Here is a 21,639-nt window from a genome sequence, read left to right on the forward strand (position 1 = left end):
GGCTTCTACTCCAAGGAAAACCATCCCTCCCCTCTCCTGTACAGCCCCTTCCCTTGTATCCATCATGGGACATTAGTCTTTAGGAATATGGGCAGTTCTCATGTCAACACATACACAAAATGAACCAATAACACCCATTTCTGTAGAAGAATATATTATTTAGCAGGTCGGTTTAAAAGTAATAATAATAATAATAAAAAAAAATTCTGTACATCTTGAAGGTGTCTCTTGTTGGGTGTTTTTTTGTTTTGTTTTGGGTTTGTTTTTTTTTTTGCATCAACAAGGATAAAAATGTGTTTGCACCATCGTTTTTTCAGCTTTGTGCTCCCTTCTCTGCTCATGCTGAAGGATCCCATGGTGTCCATCTGTACCAGGTCACAAAGTGACCCTGCAAACTCACTATGGTTTCTTCTGATTTCTTCTAGTGCAGGAGAAAAAAAAGAAAATTGCATCGCCTATGCTGGGCTTCTGAACGTACTGTGAACACTATAAAATTCAGGGAATAACGAGGAGAAATGTGTCACTAGGGCCGACCAGGCAAACAAAAATGTGTGCCAGGACCCTTGTCAGTGTATAAGCATCTGGTGAGCTATGCTGTCATTAGCATACTGCTGTACACATTTAGAGAGTATCTTGACTAAAGCAGCTCCTGGTGCCAGCGGATCATTTCCCAGAAAAGGCTCCTTAGCTAAATTCTGGTTTGTCTCTGCGGACTGCAGGCAGCTTGGTCACCAAGAAGGCAGATCTGCTGAAGGTTGGAGTGTCCACAGGGAGAATCCTGCCGGGAGGCTGTTGTGGGAATGCTGGAGCCTGGGGAATCCTGCCAGGAGGCTGTGGAGGGAATGCCAGAGTCTGGGGAGCGTGCAGTGTCCGACGGCAGCAGCACCTCTCTGAGGAGGCTGTGGATCCATCCCTGCCACCTCTCCCTGTATGGTCCCACTTGGAGTTTGACGTAGCCACCACCTCTGCTTGGCTAATACAGCGTTTCTCAAACCAGAGCAGAGCCTCGAGGCTTGTGGTTGATTTGTTCAAGGGCTGTTTGGTCTCACTTTTCGGTGCTGCCGGTCGTCAAACCTTCACTTTTCTGTTTCTGCAGCTGGAATGAAGAGCAGAGCAGGATTAATCCCCCCTGACTCACGCTCAGCTCTCCACAAGGCATGTGCAACATTTCCTGGGAAATAATAGGCAGCAGCTTGGAATATCACAGGCATTGTTCCAGCCAAACAGCTCTGGATGAATGTCCTGGGCAAACAGAACTCAGTCTTTCTCATCAGCAATTGTACTAGGCTCTCAAATTATTAATTAAGTCCTCTTGTTTCAGAATATTTCTGAATTCAAGCACCTCCTATTTTTTTTAAGACCTCTTGTGCCAATACACTGCAATTAAAGCTCTATCAGTTTGTATAAAAATGCTGTTTTGACAGCTTCTGTAAACCAGAAGTAAAATCTCAGCTCAGCTTGAAAGATGAGTAAGACTCAAAGTCTGGCAGTCGTATTTGAGTTCTTTTGCCCTCGTTTGAGAAATGCTCCTGTCTAAATGGAAAAATGCCTAAAAGACTTTGTTCTCCTTTAAAATATACTGCCCTCAGAGCCTGAGCTCTTTGATCAACAATACTTGAGCTGCTGAAGGACTTTTCCTCCAAAGCACTTGGGAGGAGATGGGAGCTACAGCAAAGCTCCTGTTCCACTCAATGGATGATCAAGTGAAGGAACCTTCATTACCCACACATCAAACAATATCAGCACAACTGGTGCTCCAGGGCACTTCCCAACTCACTCTAATGATGGAGTGGCTCACAGCACCCTGCCTGCATGATGAATTTCTTCATGTCAGAAATCTCCCTGCTCTGTGATTGCCCTTTGGTCAGGTCCTGCCATGGATCTTGGCAAGGAAAAGAAGCACTGGGAGAGGTGGGCAAGAAAGGAGTGCAGGGCCATTGTCACAGGGAGCTGGACCAGCACTGGCTGCTGCCCTGGGCACTGGTTCCTGCCCTGCCAGGCTCCTGAGGCAATGCAGACATGCTGAGAGACAGCAAATGCAGTTACCTGGACTTCCCTCCTCCCCTGAGCCATACAAAATGAGGGATGCTCTGTACATAGAAGTCCCCACTGGGCAATTAAAGGACTTCAGTGGTTGTGTGTTTAATCCTCCTGGGTGCTTTGCCATAACAGGGTGATTCCTCATAAAATGCCAAGCACATCCTTGATGACAAACGCGTGACTGGAAGCTCCATCCCAGAAAATAAACTCCTGCACTGAGGCTGCAGAGCCTCGAACTGCCCAGCCCCAGAACATTTTGCTGCAGTGCAACCCAGGCAAACTCCATCCCAAGGGAGGTCAGATCCCTCCAGGGAGTGGTGTTTGCCAACGTGCTCTCTTCAGGGGTTATCCCTGGGGTCTGTGCCTTGCAAGCAGCTGCTTTCCCATGTCCATTCTTGTGTGGTTCCTGGTGGACTCTGCAAGGACAAGCTTTTACTGCTCGTGGCACACACTCCTCTCTAGCCAGGTGTAATGAATGTGTTTCTCAAAATAATGATGACACCACAAGCATTCCCACTGTTACAGAATTAAGCTGCTGCTTGATTATAATGTTTGGCTTATTCAATTATAATGTTTGCTGTATCAAGGAGATAACTGGAATTTACCTCTTTCATAGCATCATCTATCTGTTTTAACCCCTCGTAGTGGTCCCTGGATTCCCACAGGGGCTGGAGCATCACCTCCTCCACTTCTGGGAATAGCTAAGTGGGAACAAGAGAGAGAATATCAGCATTTCCTTTTGCATTCCTTAACCTGTTGCATCATTTAGCTGTGCAGGCTGAAAAGGGGCTGGCAGGTGGGGTGTGGAAGGCACAGCCCCTTTTCCCTGGGTAACCAAACACTTGGTGGGGCAAACACCAAAGCTCTGCTCTCCCCCCTCTCTGGTTTCTGGCCTTACCTTGGTCACTGTCTCGAACATGGGGATGAGGACAAACTTGAGGAAGCCGATCTGCGCCGTTGGTTTGGTCACTTTGTCGCGGTCCATGAACGGGGCCACCGGGAGCCCCTCGGACTTTTCTCGGTCGCTCTGGAACAAACCCAGACACACCAAATGTTAATCCTGCCTAGGAGGCTGCCAGGTGCACCAAGGAGATCAGCAGCCCTCAGATACAGATCACAGAGGTGTTTGAAGATAGCACAGAATAGTGATGTGGTTCCCTCAGGCCAATGTCTGTGCTTTGTGGAGCGCAATGTCTGAATAAAGAGAATTCTGTTCAGTCATCTCTGCTCAGCACCAGCATCAAAGTGTTCACCTCCAGGCTTACAGGGCAGCTGATTCCCTTTGCAAACCCACTGGACTTGTGAGGTAAAATGTATCAGAGCATTCAGAAAGCTGGTAATGGCTCTTGCTGCTCTCAAAGAGAGGGAATAATTCTGTGGTTTCCTCATCCTTCTCCAGAGACTGATTATTTTCAGGTATTCAACCAGAAACTACATCTTCTTCTTTACTAATGATTAAAAGAAAAAAATCAGTTGCATCCACTTGCTTACTGAGCAGGGTCTTTTGCTGGCATCCTTCTTGGACTTTCTGGAGTAGAAGCTTTCCGTGGAAATGGAAATTCCATTTCCGTGGAGTAATAGAATTGTTTGGGTTAGAAAGGACCTTAAAGATCACCCAGTTCCATCCCCCTGCCATGGGCAGGGAGATTTCCATTAAACCAGGTAGTTCAGAGCTAGAACCAGACTGGGCTGTCAGACAGTGAAGCACACGTGGGATTTGAAAATAGCAGAAAATGGTGAAATTGTGCAATTGCATCTCTCCCTCACTCTTACCTGCATAAAATACTCCTCCAGTAAGCAATCTACCCAGGGCTCTGCTACTTCCATCGGGCGGACTTCGTTGGAGATGTCACAGCATTTTATCAGCACCATCTTCAGCTGAAAGAGGATAATACTTTAATGCTGCAGTCCTAAAGCCAGCCCTTTTCTCCCCATCCACAACCTTACAATGCAGTGGGAGGCAATGCTTTCAACCAGGAAGGGCAATTTCAGGATTAAACCAGGGGTTTTAAATGATCTGGATCCTTTTTCCCTCTCTCAGTTGCTCTGTGTAAATCACTTATCTCCTCTCTGCTTTGGTTTCCCCCTCTGCAGCACTGGGATGTGCCACAGTGGGACTTGCACTTATCTGCTGCATGAAGAGATTCAGTCACAAGTGACCATTAAGGTTTTTGTGGAGCACTCAGAGGCAGCTGGGAAGAGATTTCTCTGGAAATTAAAGACAACTGCACTGGGAAATAGAGGAGAGTAGAGGTTTTACTCTTAAGGTTTGGGTTGTTTTTGTTTGTGGTTTTTTTTTTTTTTTTTTTTTTTTTTTTTTTCCCACAGTAAAGAACAATAAGATTTTTTAGCCTAATAGAGCAAAATTTTTTTATTTTCCTGATGGGACTTCATGATTCCTAAAGCTGGAATAATTTATTTAATATAGAGCACTTCCAAATTCTAGTTATTCTTTGGTGGGGCAGAGAATATGGGAAGGATTCTTGTTTGATAATACATATTAAATCTTGGTTTTTAAACAAACAAATGCTAATCTACAAGCTTTCCCTCCACGCACAGAAAAATAACAATCCACAAAACCTCCTTACACAGGTCATGTGTTCTTCATTTGTGTAATCAAAGTTTTCCATTTTTTCCTTGAAAGAGTCCAGTATTTCTGCGTGTCTCGCCATGTCTGTAGCCAGGATTAACGTAATTATCCCCTAGCAAAGAAAACATGTTCACATATTAACTTGACATTCCTGACAAAGTCTGCTAATGCAAAGCCGAGCAGGGTCTGTCTTGCACACAAAATGCCTCAGATGCACTGAATTGCTCGTGCTGGAAAGGGAAATTTCTGACTTGGAACTGCCAAGGAAATGGGAAGAGGGTTATAAAGAGTTTGTGGTACATGAGGATCATGGTTTTATGTGATATTCCAGAGACACTGAGGTTTTGCCTCTCTGATTGACTAATTGTAGAAAAGCAAACTGTACAACAGGATGTTAAGAGCCACACTCTGGCTGCCAAGACCCACTTTCATCACTGTGGGTTTTGCTGCTGACTCTTAGTGGCCCTGAGACAAAAATCACGGTGTGGATGCCAGCTGTGCCCATCCTCTTTGGGATTAAGGGCTTTGAAACACTCAGATGTGGACAAGGAGCTCTGTATCCTCCTCCTGTGCAGAGTTTATGATGGGAAAACATGTGGTTAATTTAAAGTTGTGGGTTTTCATACAGAACAGTCCATTTTGAGCCCATGCCAGTTTCCCACACACTGGCAGAATCAGGAACTCCAGCCAGCCCTTATACTGCTTTTTCAGTGGGTGTGTAAGGAAGGTGTAACGTGGAAATTAAGGCTGAATCTTGGCCCTTAGAGCCCTAATGGGAATTGTGACATTGTTCAGTGCCTCAGAGATAACTGTGATGACTCCCAGTGCACCAGGGCCTCTTCCAACACTACCAGTGATCTGCTGTTGCAAATCTTTTCCCCCTTTGAAGCCCCTCTTAAAATTAATACAGTGCCCTCCTTAAAGCATATACTTCTGCCGAGAGAGCTTAATCCTTCCCCAGTCAGAGCTAATTGGCTCCTCCAACAATCTAAATATCTACCCCCAAAATGTCATAGGCTTTATTAGTCAGGGTGTACTCATTATTCCTCAGCAAAGCATTCCAGGGAGCGCTGCTGTGGAAATTTTCCAAGAATCCCTCTCGGATCTTTCCAGTGTGAGGGGCTTTTTCAGCCCTGCCCTCCAGGGAGGATGAAGTGGAACAAGGAGGTCCGTGAGTGTTAATAACCTCAGGGACAGCACGTGCAGGAGCAGCATTCCTGACCTGTCTGATCTGCTTGAACTGGTCCTGGTCCACGTTGGAGAAGATGTTGAACTCTGGCTGGGAGATGATCTGGAAGGCCACGGCGCAGTGGTGGTTCTCCAGCGGGGAGATGTCGTTGTAGCGCACGGCCAGCTCCGTCCGTGCGTTGATCTGGTACCTGAGGGCAGCAAAGCCGTGAGGAGAACGGAAAAAACTCCTGCAGACACCCTCCTGTCGTGGCACTTTTTGATATTTCTGCTCCTTTATGGGGGTGTGACACGTTCCCCTGGAGCCCTGTGTGTCCCAGGCAGTCACAGGTGGATCAGTGTAAAGAATGCGGGATGAGCCAACCTTGCAGCTCCGAGATTCGTTTATTATAAAAGCAAAACATAAAACACAACTCGAAGACACAGCAGAAGCTAGGACCTTAAAAAAAATCTCTAAATGAAAAGTGAAAGAAAAAGTTCTCTCTGAAAGAAAAATGAAAGCAAAAGCCTGTCCCTCAGGGCAGGATGGTGAGTTTTTAGGGACTCCTCTGGGGGCCGAGTTCAGGGTAAGAATCCAATAGGGAGAGGGGAACAAGGGGATTACAATACTGAAACCAATAAAGAAGCATAGAGGGAGGGGAACAATCTAAACTAACAAGGCATCAAAAATTGGGAGATTGGTAGGGAACAGTCTGGAAGAAAAGGCAGGATTAGGGAAGGATTGACAGCTGCATAGGTGAATGCAATCTAGTACTTACAGCACAGGGAAGGGAGGGGGATACAATTTAGGACTAAATTATTAATATAGCAAAACAACCCATTTAACATAAAAACATACTGCAATGCCCATCAGCTGCTCCAAACTGTGGAGTCCCTGGAACCTCTTGGGGGAATCCCCAGGGTTTTGCCTTGGAAGGATCTGCCACGGAGTTTCCCTGCCTAGGCTGAAAGAGAGGATTTCCCCCTTGGTGCCCTGCAGAACTACTGCCAACTCACCTTGGATTTCTTCCCCTTTTGGCCACTTAACCCTGCCCAGTCCAACTGTTCATCCATCTCTGTACGTCACTGACCTCTGCCTTGCCCTTTGTAGTCCCTCCATGCCCTTAGACCTTTGCTCCCTTTGGCTTCTTTTTTTCCCTTGCCAAAGTCAGGATGAATAACAAGGGGAACGTAGACGTCGAGTTTGGACTTGGAATGTTTATGGTCTCTTATCTATTTACGGTGTTTAGACTCATGTGCCATGAGCTCCAACTACCATGCTAAGAAAATGAGGCAAAATGGAGAGCTTCTCTATCTTTACCAGGTCTTTTTAAGGACAACGTGTCCAATTATGTAATGCCACCTAAATTATTTTTATTTTAAACCCAATAACTAACTATTTGAAGTCTGCAATGCAGACTCCATCAACCAGTTACAGAAAACCACTTAAACCCATGAAGAAGAAGGAAGAAGAAGGTGAAAAGGAAGGACTTAGACAACTCCCACAATCCTCCATGTTAACTCATGCGTATTACTATATACTAAAATCTTAAATCTAAGTTTCTGGCACTCCAACAGTCCCTGACCCCTATTTAAGCCTGTGCACACCACATGACCAAGTCTTTTTGTCCCTGAGCCATTGGTGTGCTGGAATAAACCTCGCTGGAATTTATCATCCAAAAAAGCCCTTGCAGCTTTGGATGTTTTTGGTAGTTGGTATTAAATTGGATTTTCAGAGAAAATAGATATCATTTTAATATAATCTCAGGCACTGATTCCCCTCAATGGATGATCATTCTCACAAAAGGGTTTTTTTTCCTTCTTTAAATTTTATCACATTTCTAATTTAAAATGACACAGAACAAAACCAAAAGGAACTTTTCATGTCTAATTCAACCCCCACTAATGGCAAATGCAGAGATTCTCACTGATTCTGGTCAGAACTGGCTTCTGCCTTCATTCAATGAATGGTTACAAATAAATGAGATTTTCTCTCTTTCACATGCACACAAAAGTGTCTGTGGGCCAACGGCAATAATTCTCTCACATGAAAATAAATAAAGTACACTTCATGATTTATAATTATGAAATAAAGTGTAAGCTAAATCCCCCTTTGCATTGTAGTGTAATTATTCCATTATAATCATTGCTAGCTCCGTTACCAGCTGTAAAGTATTTCATCTCCTTTTCTCAGGAATTGGGGGGAAAAGTGTTGGAATAGAAATCTGAAAATAACCATTTTCCTTACAGAACCAAGGGCAGCTGGCAAATCCCAACCCAGACCTGAGCTCTGCTTTGGCCCACGTGTGAGTGGCCAGCAGGGCCTTGGGAAAAGGTCAGGCTCTGAGAAGGAAAAATCTACCCCAAAAATGCCAACCAGTGTTACCTTCCCAATAAATTTTAAGGTAAGAGAAAGCAAGAGAAGAGACTCACGTATTGTTATAGCCAGGATGGTCCAAGTCATGGCACACTGCTGCAGTCATGAGAATCAAAATGTCAATTTGGGAAAATTTCTCCTGTAAAATACAAAACATGAGCATAGTATTACGATTTCTACTTCCCTTATCCCTGTAAATTAAAAGAAATAAAGAAATCAGATGTATTTACTTCTTAGAGAAGTGCAAATCTGAGCAAAACCAAGCATTTTTCCTTAGATGAATTTACTTCAGTCAAGAAAGAGAAATCTGCCTTCCCTTCCAGTAAAAATGACTCAGATTTGCCTTTGTTGCATTAAGTAACAGCAGCTCAGAGGAGGCAATTTCCTTGAAACTTGCTATTACTGCAGAGATCATATAAAAGCACTGAGACATTAGTACAGTCTCTTACACGTCATTTGAGCACCCTGACTAGTTAAAGGGAGGGCTGGAGGATGGCAAAGTTGCCATTCCATCCTGCATTAACTGAAGTTAGGAAAAGAGCAAGAAAAAAAATCAAATGTTGTGTTCCCACAGCTTTTGAATAGCATGGACTTACATTAAAGCAAATTTTTCTTCATACTGCTACTGGCAAAAAAAACAGACTTAGGCCAGTAACTGATACGTGTAACTATGGAGAAAAAAGGGGGTTTAAAAGTGAAAAAAAGCAGTTTTGCAAGGGAATGGAATGAATATACGAGTGCAGATTATCCAAGCAGTGAAATTAATTGATCCCTACAGTTTTGGACAAAATAAAGGTCAAATGTGTGTCCTGCACATAATACATGCCAGGCTACAGGACAAGCACTGGCGAAAACACACATCTGGAGAAAAACCTCTCGTGGGAACATTTTGTGTCCCAAACAAAAACATACTTACAGACCATAGTTCAGTAGGGGTTTGTCCATCATTCCCAAATGTTTCACCCCACCACAGTACAAACTGTGGACATCCAGGAGGTGAAGTCACCTTCCCAGCAGCCTCAGAAAGCTGTGCAGGTGCTTGTGGTCAGGAATGGGATGGCTGAGTGAGCAGCCAGAGGTGGAAATGCAACACCTCTCCTTGTGTGCCTGGGGACTGAGAAAGTGCAGCCCCCTCAAAGGCCACTGCTTGCCAGCAGCCTGGTGGCCCATTCTGCAGGAGAAGTGGCTGAGGTTTTAGGATGGAAAAGGAGTGGTGCCATGGAGGAGGAGTGGTACCTGGAGGTTGCAGAGGGAAATCATGCTGTACATCATCTGGGTCACGCAGAAGCAGTGCCGGAAATTGTGGAAGGGGTTGTTCCTATAGTTGTCATGAATACACAGCTGCAAAGAGAGGGAATGGAGCTGTCAGAGGTGGCAGAGCTGCTTTACCAATACTTTATATCCTTGAAGGAGTCCTAGGGGGCCCAGGATTATTCTCTGCTAGCACAGAGTGACAGCACAAGGCCTCTGACACTTTCTGCCTTCCTGGGGGAGATTTCTGTGTTCCAAGAACTCACCAGCAGGTAAAGCTCACAGAAATGGGCAGCCAGCAATGGGCAAACATCCCAGCAATGGGCAAACATCCCAGCAATGGGCAAACATCCCAGCACAGCTGCATCTCACTCCTTAAGAGATGGCTCTCTGCTCTCAGCTGAATTTCTATTTCGAACCTTGCAGTGGCTAGATGGTGACCTTGGGGACAGCAAAGGGCTCAGAGCCCACCCCTGGCCCCCTCTCTGCTGAATACAAACTGCAGCTCTGATACCTTGGGCGCTGAAACACGGCTGTCCTTCCATTTGCCAGTGCTCAGAGGTGGCACTTTGGGATGTGTTGCTTGGCAAAGAGAAGATATGAATGCACACCAGGCTGGAGCACACCTGGGTGGGTTTCCTACACCAGTCAGCCTTGGGAGAGATGAAGCTGTCATGGGCTCACAGGAGCCATTGTTGGGTGGTTTAACTTTCTACAGATGCTGGCTTGGTTGTCCTCATTCCACAGGCAGGATAAAGCCTCTCTGTCCCTGTGTCCTGGACCTGACCCAGTCCCAGCCTGGCTGAGGGAGACTGGCACAGCTGGCTTGACACATGCCACGGTCATTATTCCAATGCTCCTCTGGTTTCCTGTCCCTCACAAAGCAGCCAAGAGTCAGCAGCACTGCTGGACCCTTCTGCTGAATCCTCCTCCATGGCCTGGACCCCAGAGAGCCCTCATGCACATGCTTCAGTTACTGACTCTGAATTAATGACATAGAATTCCTGTCCCCTTCCCCAGCTAAATCAGGAATTTACTTCAGGAATCCTCACACCCAACAGGATCAAACACTTTAACCCATCACCTGACTTCCAGGCAACCTCAAAGCTTCAGATGAGGTCAAGAGAAATGTGGCATTTCAATGCTTATTCACTATTTGTGGGTTTCGTTGCAAGAGCTGCACAGATTGTTCTGCAGCCAGGATTTTAGAAACACGTTTCATTATTTTAAAACGACTTAGGAATGGCACGATGTGGTTGTCAGCTAGGCTCACAGCTGGTGAGTATCTCATAGCCTGCACATGGACACTCATGGCACTGCACAAACCTGCATGGATGTAATGCTCACATCCAGCACTGGAGCCCAGAGCATCCCTGGGGACTCCTGCCTCAGAGCACTGAAGGGATGGAGGGACTGAGTTGCATTAATCACTCTTTCCTCCTCTTTCTGAAAGACTTCAGCCAGTGGATGTGGGAGCAGGAAAGCCAGGATAAGCATGAGGTGGCTTTTTCTCTCCCACTTGAGTTCAGTGATGTCCATACTGTGCCTGGGGAAGTATCCCATTTTGGAGCAGAGCCCTTGAGGCTTTTAAAATTAACCTTTTTTTTTTCTGCAAGGAGACCTCACCTTGTCTTGCCTTTGTGGAAAACACACAACAAACTCCCCTTTTGTTGCTCAGAGTGAGGCTGTCTTAAATGTTAGTGGTGACAAATTGCTTGGAGACACGAGCTGGGGGAAGCTGCCTGCAGCAGTGTGTGTGGGTGGGCTGTTGGTGTGTGTTGACATATCACCTTCCTTTCCATGTTTTGGGGCTGTGAAACAGGAGGAGGAGATCTGGTTTATCTGCTCCGTGTTCCCCTTGTTTGTGTTGGGTTTCATCCCACCCCTTGCCTTCAGCTGCTTTGTAAGGTCAACACCACCCAGCTCTTCATCTGCCTCCTTCGGAGAGAGAGATTTAGCAGCTTTTGATCATTTCTGGTGTCTCTTTTAATGCAGTCGTATTATTTTTCTAAAAAAGGCTTCACCAGTGCTTGGAGTAAATTTCAGGTGAGCCTCCTGCCTTCTGTGGTGACATTTTATCCCTTATTCCAGGCTCTGCTCAGCCCTGTGCCTTGTCTCCTCCCTGCAGCAGGACACCGAGCAGTGACAGCCCCACGTGCCTCCTGCCATTGCTGTAATATGTGATGAACCCAGTCCTTTCTTTGTCCTTTCCAGTTTTTGTGACATTTTGAGGAGTCTGCATCCATCTAAATCGGTGCCCTCTACTCTCTGCAAGCTCCTCAGGGAATTAGAAGAGATTACTGAGATGTAAGTCTTTAGCAGAGGAATCCTATGAAACACCTCTATGATGAATTCACACCGAGAGGTTTGTAATTATTAATCAATTTGTGAGACACAGAGGTAAGTTTTTGCTAGTTATAATTCCTCAGGCTAACTCTAGATGCTTTTTAAACAATGGTTAAAATATTTACTGTTCTGTGGTTCTCTAGGAACATGATGGGCTTTTCCTAAGAAAGCCAATATGTTCTTCAGCTTTTTAGCAAACACTTTCTTATGCTTCTCCTTGGACCTGAAAACTCATTGCTTTTTAAATATTCAAGTGTTTCTTCCTTAGACATCTCACTTTTGGTATGATCTCAGCTTTCTCACATTTTGCATCTCTGCAACGTTCTCACATCAAAGACTGAAGCAAAGAAAGTTACCTTCTCAGCAATTCCTTTTCCTTCCTGACTTGCTCTTTTCTCTACTCCCTGTGATTTAGTACATTGACTGATCACTGCACATATTGGCACTTTTTAGCTGTATCTGAAGGCACTTGTCTTTGCCTCCATTTACAGTAGGTATCAAGAGCATTCAGCAGAAATGATCTGCTTTCAGTAACAGAAACCTCAGCAAATGAGTGCAAAAACAGTTAAAAAAGAGTCATTTGTGACCACAAGAACGCAAACGTTTTCTGAAGTACTTAAATTTTAAGAATTTGTATAGACTGACTGCTTTCATTGGGATTACTCATGCGAGTCATGTTAATTCCCTGACTAAATGCCTTGTTTATTGATTTTTGAATGGGAAAAATTGCAAACGCCAGTAACTTGAAATACTCACCAGCCACCTCTTCAACGTGATGGGATTGATGTTGAAGTCTTTCACCAGCCCAAGGTCATGGTACATGTGCTCCAAACAGCTCAGCATCTGCAGCCAGGAACAGGCAGGTTATTGTTGGCTCTGTAAATATCCCTTGAGGACACCCTGTGAAGTGAATTTCCCTCTTGCAATCATCAAATAATTGCAGAGCCCTCTTTAGATGAAAGAAAGGTCTTCAAAGATGGCATGATTAAAGACAGTGCAAGAGGGGAGACAAGAGAGAGTCTGAAAGCTTTTTGAAGCAGACACGCTGCCGTTGACTTCACAGGTTTTGTGCAGGGCTTTGAATATCACACCAGCGCTCTTCAATAACTGTGATTCGTGTGTGTCACAGCAATTCCTGCTCCCAAATAAAAAAGTATTGCCATTTTTCTAGTTCAGCTGGGATGTGTCCTATGGCTCAGTGAAACCTGTGGGAGCTTTTCCCTGGCTGTGCAGAGATGGATCAGGCTCTGGTTGAATAGAAAATGACAGCAGAATATAAGAGATCCCTAAAGAAACCTTTATTTCAGACATTTGTCAATGCCTTCTTTCTTTATGACTTCTTGTGAGCTCCTAACTCCACTATCTTAACTCATATTTCTTGTTTAAAAGATTTCCCATTTATAACCCTACAAAATTGCAGCAGTTTTGTGATTATCCCCCTCATGGAGACTGTGACTATGAGTCCCAATAGCTGAAATGCAAGGACAGGCACCTCTTTTGAGACAACACCTGCTCTGCAGTAGGCAAGCGGGATGCAAGTCATTTAGCATCACTCCTCACATCTAATCATCCCTCATATTTAACCATTTGGGCTTGAAAGAAGTGAAAAAAACAAAAGATACTGATAAGCTCAAGTGTTTGGGTTCTCAACAAGTCAGAAATGAACAGGTTTCCTGGGGTTCAGGAGTTTATGTGCACCTGCATTCCCATTTCTGAAGGCCACATCTGCAGGGGGATGGAATGTGGCCATTGTTAGAAATTGTTAAAAAATGCAGTTCTCAGACTGTAAAGACATCCAGGGGTTTCAACGTGATGAGTAGAATGTCACAAATACAGCCCTGGAGGCATTTCTAATTAGTTTTCTGTTATTTAGGCTCTTAGAAACTCACCAGAAAAAAATATATTTAATCTAATGAAACTTTATATTTATCCAGGGAATAAATATAAGTCATGGAATAACAACAGGGCTGACTTTGAGTAATCCAAACAAGAAGAGACTTTCCTGCAAGACCTGAGGGACAATGCCATGAGCTGAATGCTGCTCAGATCACACAGACAGCATTCTGCTGAAGATCCCCTTTGTCCTGGTAGGATATATGTTTTGCAATAGTTCCAAAAAAGACTTTCCAAGACAATAAACTTTATCCAGAAGTGCTGAATTACCCTTAGAAATGCAGCTGTTGCCAAGAGAGCTTTGGGTGAGTGACGAGGTGACTCTCTCAGCCCCGAAACTCCTGCCCCTGAGCACAGGGGAATCTCAGTTTTCATGTTTAGCTTTCTTGGTCAGCAGCAAGAGCTTGAACATGAGACCCTTGTAAGGCTCGAAAAGTGAGAGGGCATTTGAGAAGGAGGACCCAGGCTTGCTGCAAAGCTGTGTTTACTGAGATGCAGCAGAGCACATTATTCCCTGCCTTGCAGGTGTCTGTGACCTGCCTGTCCCACACTGAGCACTGAGTGGGCAAACACAGCACTAAACAAGCACTGACAGAACTGAAATATCCTCTGTAAACAAAAAGCAGAGCCGAGAGGGTGAGATAAACCCATATGGTGCTCGGCTTCACCGCAGCTTGTGTGGAATCTGAGCAGACTCCTCCTTGCAGGGCAAGTTTAATCTCCACATCCTCCTGTTTGCCTTGCTCAGTGCCACCAATAATGTTTCCCAGCCCTTTGAAGGAGTCACTGGGCTATAAAGTGCTGTCCCCCAGTCCACAGCAAACCCTGTGGATAGTGGGGTTTGTCTCTCCTCGTTCTTTCTGAATAGTCAGAGCAAGAATAATCCAGCAGCCTTGTGGTGCGCCTGTCAGACTGTCATTCCCTCTTGCTGCAAAGACCTGGCAGGCATTTATGGCCATGGAACAGAGAAAAAGGGCTGCAGAAGGGAAGCTCTGCCAGCCTCAGAGAATGGGAGATGGACCTAAAGCCACCAGAGAAGCCTTCTGCTGCTCCTCCAGACACAGGGAATGTCCTGAAGGGAATGTGCTCCTGTGGATGTGGTATGGGGTGTTTCTCCTTGTCATGCTGAGCCAGAATGACTCCGAGAAGTAATTAGGGTGCACAACCTCTGAGAAGGTAATTAGGGTGATTGCTGCTAATTAGGGGTGCAGCCAGAACTCCCCAAACCTTTCCCTGGGGAAAAAAAAAACCAGCACTAAACTCCTGGTTTAGTCCAGTCCTCCATTATGTTTTTCTTAAGCGAGATTTGCAATTATTTGCTAAATCTGGCTTTGCATTATATCATAAACTGTCCATTCTTTAACATCCTTCTCCTTCACACTCCTAGAGGTTTACACACAGACCTTCCAGAACTTTCTGCAGTACAAGTGATGAACCATGAACAACACTAAGAGCAGTAAGAAAAAGAAGAAAATGAAGCCATAAGGAGATAATTGGCTGTGAATGCAGCTTTGCAACCTCTCCAGAACAAACTGCAGAAAACACACTCAGCTGAAGGCGTGGGGATCAATGCCTGCACCTCTGCCTGCTGCTTTATTGATCTGAGTGCAGTTATTGATGATGTGCTTAAGCACACACTTCACTGGGGATTGATTTGCTCAGATAAAATGGTATGAGAGAACTCATGTGGCAGTAATGACAGTGCATCAGCGGAGGGACTTCACTAGGAAGAGATTAAACAGCAAATAAAGAGGAGCCGGGATAGGATAAGCAGCATAATCTACCCGGGCAGCTGCTAGGAAGAAGCACTGCGTTTATGGTGTGGTATGGAAAAAAAAAACCAAACCCAAAAAACCAACCCAAAACCAACCAACCAACCAAAACCCACAAAAACAAAAAACAACAACAACAAAAAAAAAACAAAAACAAAAACAAAAACAAAAACAAAAAAAACCCCAAAACAAAAAACAAAACAAACAAAAAAAACCAACCAAAAAAACCCCAAAGAAACCACACACACAAAAAAACCACACAAAAAACCCCCAAAAAACAAAACAAAACAAAAAACCAAAAACCCATCAAAAAACCCCCACAAAACCTAAAAAACCCCCCATAACCAAAACAAACAAACAAACAAAACACAAAAAAAACCCCAAAAACAAAAGCCTCAAAAAAAATCCACAAAAAAACCCCCCAACAACAAAAACAACAAAATAGAGAGTAAGGGGCAGAAAAGAGGGAAAACCCTGCAGACCGTCTCAAAAGGCTCTTGTGGCCTTTTTGGCTCTCAGGAAGTGCCAACCCAGCTGAAGTGACATCCTCACCTCGTTGGGCTCCCACAGCCAGACGTCAAAGGTTGGTTTCCTCAGGGCCTCGATGGTCTCCTGGGACAGCATGTACTGCAGACACAACGGCAGGAGGTGTCACAAAGGGTGTCCCTGCCATGGCAGTGCTATTGGCACATCCTTGGGGTGCCCAGGTTCCATTCCCGAGGGGTTTAGCCACTTTTCCCAAGGAGAGAGCAAATGATCTTCTCCCTCTGGCCACCCAACCCTCCTCACCCTTCCCAGCAGCTGGCAGCTGCTCACTGGGGCAGATCCTTGTGGAGCAGAACTTGGGAGAAAAGTGAGAGTGGAGGTGTTAAGGAGAGGGGTCATGGCTAAATCCAGCACAGGGAACCAAAGGCACAACCCCATCCCTGGCTGCACTGGTTCTGCTGCCTGCAGAGCATCAGTGGCACTCAAAGCTGCCACTTAGGGAGGGGTGGTGTGAAGTGTCTCTGCTCACAGTGCTAAATTAGCTGGTGGGGATGATATGTTTATTTTCAGATGATTTATGCTCTCGTTTTGAGTGGTTTTTTTTTTCAAGAGTGCCCACAGTTTCAAATTGGTTGTCAGCCTGCAAGATTCAAGTGATTTTTTATCGTTACGCTCGGAAGCCTAAAACAAAATCAAGCCCATTGACAGTTAGGGTTGCATACGAAATGAAAAGAAAAGGAAAGTGCAGGGTTAAAAGGCATGGGGGTATCAGGATTCTGCAGATTCATCTATTCATTGGTGGTTTTGGGACTCAAAATCCTTGTGGCTTCAAGAATTGGCCCATTTGCCATGGCTGTGTCTAGTTTGGGTTTACTCTCCTGAGCAGGTGAATGACAATTTCTGAGCTATCAAATTGTTTGATACTTAATCCAAAGAGGAACAACGCAGAAAATTAGTTTTTCTTCTTCAGAAGGCAAGGAGTTCTGTATTTCCATACACAATGCACATTTAGTGTGACTTTCTGCTAGAAAACTGCGAATTAGCAGTACAGATTTGGTGTTGCAGTGACATCTTCCTTCAGCCTCACTGACACTGGGCAAATCCAGCACCTGACAACTGATAATGAATTTTTCAAATCTCCAAAACTCCAAACTCCCATGAGTTTTGGTCAAGGAATAATGCAGAAATAAAAACTACCAATTTACTCTGCAGTGGGTCAGTGCAACACTTTGTAGCCTTTATTCTTAATTCATGATCCTAATGCAGCAGTCCATCAAAGTTTAATCTGACATATCTATTTATTAAGGGGAAAAAAAGAAAAAAAACTGGCTTAGAACTGATGTGTTCTGTGAAATCATGTGTTAGAGTCAGCAGCACAAGCCTCCTGGGCAAAAAGTTAATTAAAAGAAATGGAAGTCCCACAGTCTCTGCTCCAGTGGAGGTCACTTTTACCAGGCAGAGCAGAACAAACAGAATTTACTGCTCTGCTGGGCTCTGAAGATAGATGTGCACAGAGCCATGCCCATGCCATGCACCTGCATGACACGGGACTATGAGGATTCAGGAGGGCTGAGCCAGCTTTGGTGTGTGCAAGGAGATGCCCATGGCTAAACCATGATTTGCAAACGTGTGAGCTGGTGTTTTGTCAAGGTCTGAGCTGGGCACTGGTTCAGGCACAACCAGGCAGCTTTTTTAATAATTCTTGTGGGCAAAAGACTGCCAGTTCTGGGACCACAGACCCTGTGCTCTCCACGGTTTCAGCCCCATTCATCACTGTGGATTTGTACTTGCACTTGCCAGGGAGACATTTTTCTTCCAGCATTACTGTTTTCGCTAGCAAATGCACTAACTCATTTTCACAGGGACAATGAATCATTTTGGAGAGAATCCAATGTCGCATTTTCTCTTTGTTTCCCAAGGTGAAGCATCCCCATAAATTACTTTTTAAATTAAAAAAAAATAATCTATTAGGAGGAAACAGGCAGCAGCACAACTTTCAATCAGAACCCAGCGTTACAGGGTGTTTTTGATTGTTGCTACCAGCGTGGAGAATAAACAAATATAACTAGACAAAAGAGCGTTAAATGTTGATGAATGCACAATGCTCATTAACATTTCAAACACTAATGAACTTTCAAGCATTAAAGACTACTGAGAATTAAACTTCAAGTCACCGTGGGCTACTGACAGCTTTTTCCATTGGCTGGCAGGAGTTTTGGAGCAGACTTTGGGTTTAGAATGACCGGGAATTAATGGCTAAGGAGTCAGGCATTGTAAAGCAGCACTTGTCAGGGTGGCAGCCACCCAGTGGGAATGTGGGAAGAGCAAGGATCGTGTGGTACCTTGGGGTAGGTTGGTACATCCCGCCGGGGAGCTGGCCTCTTGTTTTCCTCCAAAAAGCTGTACTTGCAGGGACAGTTAGTCCTGGAATGAAACATTCAGCTCTTGGCATTGAGGGAACAGAAGTGCAGTGCCTTAAAAAGTACCAGAAGTGCTCTGGTCTCCCAGTGGCCACCCCTCAGAGAACCACCCCACTCACCACCTCTCCCTTTCTGATGCGGTGTTGTTCAAAACGCTTTAAAAGTGTGACCCCCTTTAGGATTTTCTCCCCTTGTGCAACAGCCCTGTTGCCCTTTCTCGGTCTATTTGCATTCAAAAGAGGAGCATCTGAGTTCAGGCATGTATCCATGGATACCCAACCACTTCTCCTTAAACCGAGTAACTTGCAGTGAGCAGCCTGCTGTCCATGGCAGGCATCCCTCTCCAGGGCTGCCAGGGACCCCGCTGGCTATGGGCACGGGCACATCAGTCCTCATTTTCTGCTGAAGGCACCCTCTGAGCCTTGCTGCAGCCCATGAGAACTTCCTCTTTGATGCTGTGACCTCCTTGGCTGCTGCCCCTCTTGTGGGACAACAGCAGAGAGACACGGACTTGGCAGATGCTTCTGCTTGGCTCCCTGATCCTGGGGAAAGGGAGTCACTGCCAGCAATTACAGGTCATTAACTCTTGCCTGGTTATTAACACAGCCAGTTATCTACTCTTCTTCCCTCTGCACATGGGAAAGCCAAGCTGATGCTTTCCCATCTGAGCAGAGGATCAGGGGAACCTTATCACTCTCCACAATTCCCTGATGATGCTGCAGCCAGGTGAGGGTCAGGTTCTCGTCTCAAATGACCTCAAACTGTGCCAGGGAAGGGACAGGCAGGGACATCAGGGAGAATTCCTTCACTGGAAGGGTGGTCAGGCATTGGAAGGGGCTGCCCAGGGAGGTGGTGGAGTCCCAATCCCTGGAAGTGTCCAAGGAAAGCCTGGATGTGGCACTCTGTGTCCTTGGGCTGGGTGATAAGGTGGGGATCAGTCACAGGTTGGACTCGATGGCCTTGCAGGGTTTTTGCCAGGTTGTCCACATGGACTTTATTAACTCTTGTGTGGGGCTGATCTTCCTGCATTTTGCATTAATTGAGTCATGGAATGGTTTGGGTTGGAAGGGACCTTAAAAACCATCCAGTTCCACCCACTCTGCCCTGGGCAGGGATGCTGCTCACTAGGTCAGGTTGCTCAGGGCCCCATCCAGTCTGGCCTTGAGCACTTCCAGGGATTTATCTCTGGAGTCCTATTTGGATTATCCTCTCTGAGTTTTCAAGCCCCCTGCCAAAGGAAGCAAAAAGAAACCTCCCAAAAGAAGCCAAGCAAAGCATTCCATTAACTCGGTTTGTGCATTTTTGATTATTGTATTTTGCACTGTATCTCTTTTGAGTGATTCTCTTCTCTGTTGGGAATTAGTCCAGGTCTCTGTTCTCCTCTTAACATTCATGCCTACTGTCATTTCTGGTGGCAATGACTGAATCCTCTGCAAGTTATGTCATTTTACAGCTCATGGTGGTCAGCTGACTTCAACCAGCTGCCTTTTCCTGCCCTGATTAAGAAGATTCTCAGCTGATGAAAAGCTGTCTTAATACTTTCTAAAGCTGTTTCCTCAAAACTCCACTGTGTGGGGTATTAGTAGGATAAAAATAGTGAGATTGGGGCATTCCTTGCCCTAATTGGAGCTGACTGCCAGGGTTAGCTGAGGGTCAGCCAGCTATCTCTAATTCCTGGCTGTAGCAGGATATTGAAGCCTTCATCCCAGCACACTGGGGAACACACCAGAGCCAGGATGCATCAGACCTTCACAAATGTGAAACTGTGTCTGCAAATGATCACGATTTTAAATGACACCATAATGCTATTAGCATCTGCCAGCGGTGAGTGCAAAAAGCAGACAAGCAAAAAAGCAAAAAAAAAAAAAAAAAAAAAAAGCAATTTGAGGAGGATGCAAATGGAGCTGGTTTGCTCTTCTGAACAGAGACATGCACAATTCACTGTGCTTTTATAAAGCTGGCTGCCCAGCCTTACCCCCTCATTTGGTAATGTAACAGCAAATATAAGACTAGGCAAACATCCTTACAGCTGTGTACACTGTGACCTTATTGAAGGAATAGAGCACTCACACATCTTTATGTACATTAATTACATTTAGGTGGGATCCCTAATTGCAGCCACAATGCATTATCTAGCAAATGACTCTGCACAATGGATGACAGGTCTAAATGAGAGCAAACACATTTCCACTTCCCTGGGATGCCTCTGTTCCAGCACATATCTCGTGCCAACAGGAGAGAACTTGCTCAGCCACCCAGAAGTGGAGCATCCCTAGGCTGGGGTCACCTCAGGCTGCTGACCTGGCTGCTGTGAGGCTTTGCTGGCTTGGGAATAAGGAATCTCAGCTCATTCCTCAGCAGCTCCTGATGGGAACCACAGAGCAGCATCCTCTCCTCAGCCTGTATCCACACCTAGCTGCTGCTTTGGGTCCTAAACCCACAATGTGCAGATAACCATGGGCAGAATTCTGGGCAAGCAGGAGGAGCTTTTGAGCAGCTGGGAGGAGGGAGATGCAGCTCGAGGTAACCAAGAGGAGCTGTGACAGAGCCAGATGGATGCAGCACCAAAGTGATGCTGAGCAGAGTGAGTGCCACTCCTGCTCCAGCCAGAGCAGCTGTGAGTGTGAGCTCAGAGCAAGCCAGGGTGGGTGTCTGTGCCCAGCTGAGCCCCACACCCATCTTTACACACAGCTTTTCCAGCCTCACACCCCATGCTGGAGTCTGGCTTTTGGAGCCTGTCACATGTCACCACGAGCCTCGGGTGAAGGTGACACCCCAGCTGGAGCTGGCTGCACTGAGCAGATGGAACACCCCCCACCCCGGTTTTTCTTGTTAACAGGTTGTTGTTTAGACCACAAAATATAGATTGGAAGGTGACAGGATCTGGGATGGGAGTTAGTCATGGCTGCTGGGACAGTCCTGATGTGGTGTGGTGGCAACTGAGCGAACACAAACTTGCCACGACTAACTTCTTTTTTTGGACCTAATTCCCCTCCACCCATCACTGTTCAGCTCTGCCAGCTCCCTGCCACAGCTGAAGGAAAGACACATGGGCACACACGTTTCTCACATCACACCCAGCACAAAGCAGCACACATTTGCTCTCACATTTGCTGCCAGCCTGGGCTTGGATTTTTTCTAATGAGATTTCTCCACACACCCCGACAAGAAATGATGCAAGTCACAGGGCAAACTGCGTTCCACCCTGCTGGGATAAATCTGAGGCACACATCTGAGGTTAATAATGTTACTCTGCATTTATGCTAATATGGCAGCTGAACTTGGCCTTGCACCTCA

The 21,639-nt window shown here is 45.6% G+C and overlaps 1 protein-coding gene across 3 annotated transcripts in view; it reads right to left on the reverse strand.

The window, feature by feature from the left end:
- Positions 1 to 244: 244 nt before the first annotated feature.
- PDE9A (phosphodiesterase 9A) overlaps positions 245 to 21,639 on the reverse strand; it is a 51,082-nt gene continuing 29,687 nt past the window's right edge. For all 3 annotated transcript variants that reach the window (XM_066314117.1, XM_066314116.1, XM_066314115.1), the window contains 11 exons: positions 18,265 to 18,346; positions 15,989 to 16,063; positions 12,528 to 12,614; positions 9,411 to 9,515; positions 8,231 to 8,313; positions 5,853 to 6,009; positions 4,629 to 4,742; positions 3,814 to 3,918; positions 2,939 to 3,067; positions 2,646 to 2,741; positions 245 to 1,096 (listed from right to left, as the gene is read on the reverse strand). In XM_066314117.1, the coding sequence (XP_066170214.1) occupies positions 1,046 to 1,096; positions 2,646 to 2,741; positions 2,939 to 3,067; positions 3,814 to 3,918; positions 4,629 to 4,742; positions 5,853 to 6,009; positions 8,231 to 8,313; positions 9,411 to 9,515; positions 12,528 to 12,614; positions 15,989 to 16,063; positions 18,265 to 18,346 (1,084 nt within the window). In that variant the 3' untranslated portion in view covers positions 245 to 1,045. The remainder of the gene's footprint in view (positions 1,097 to 2,645; positions 2,742 to 2,938; positions 3,068 to 3,813; positions 3,919 to 4,628; positions 4,743 to 5,852; positions 6,010 to 8,230; positions 8,314 to 9,410; positions 9,516 to 12,527; positions 12,615 to 15,988; positions 16,064 to 18,264; positions 18,347 to 21,639) is intronic.

This window comes from Sylvia atricapilla, chromosome 2, assembly GCF_009819655.1.
Source record: "Sylvia atricapilla isolate bSylAtr1 chromosome 2, bSylAtr1.pri, whole genome shotgun sequence".
In the NCBI taxonomy this organism is placed as follows: Eukaryota; Metazoa; Chordata; class Aves; order Passeriformes; family Sylviidae; genus Sylvia; species Sylvia atricapilla.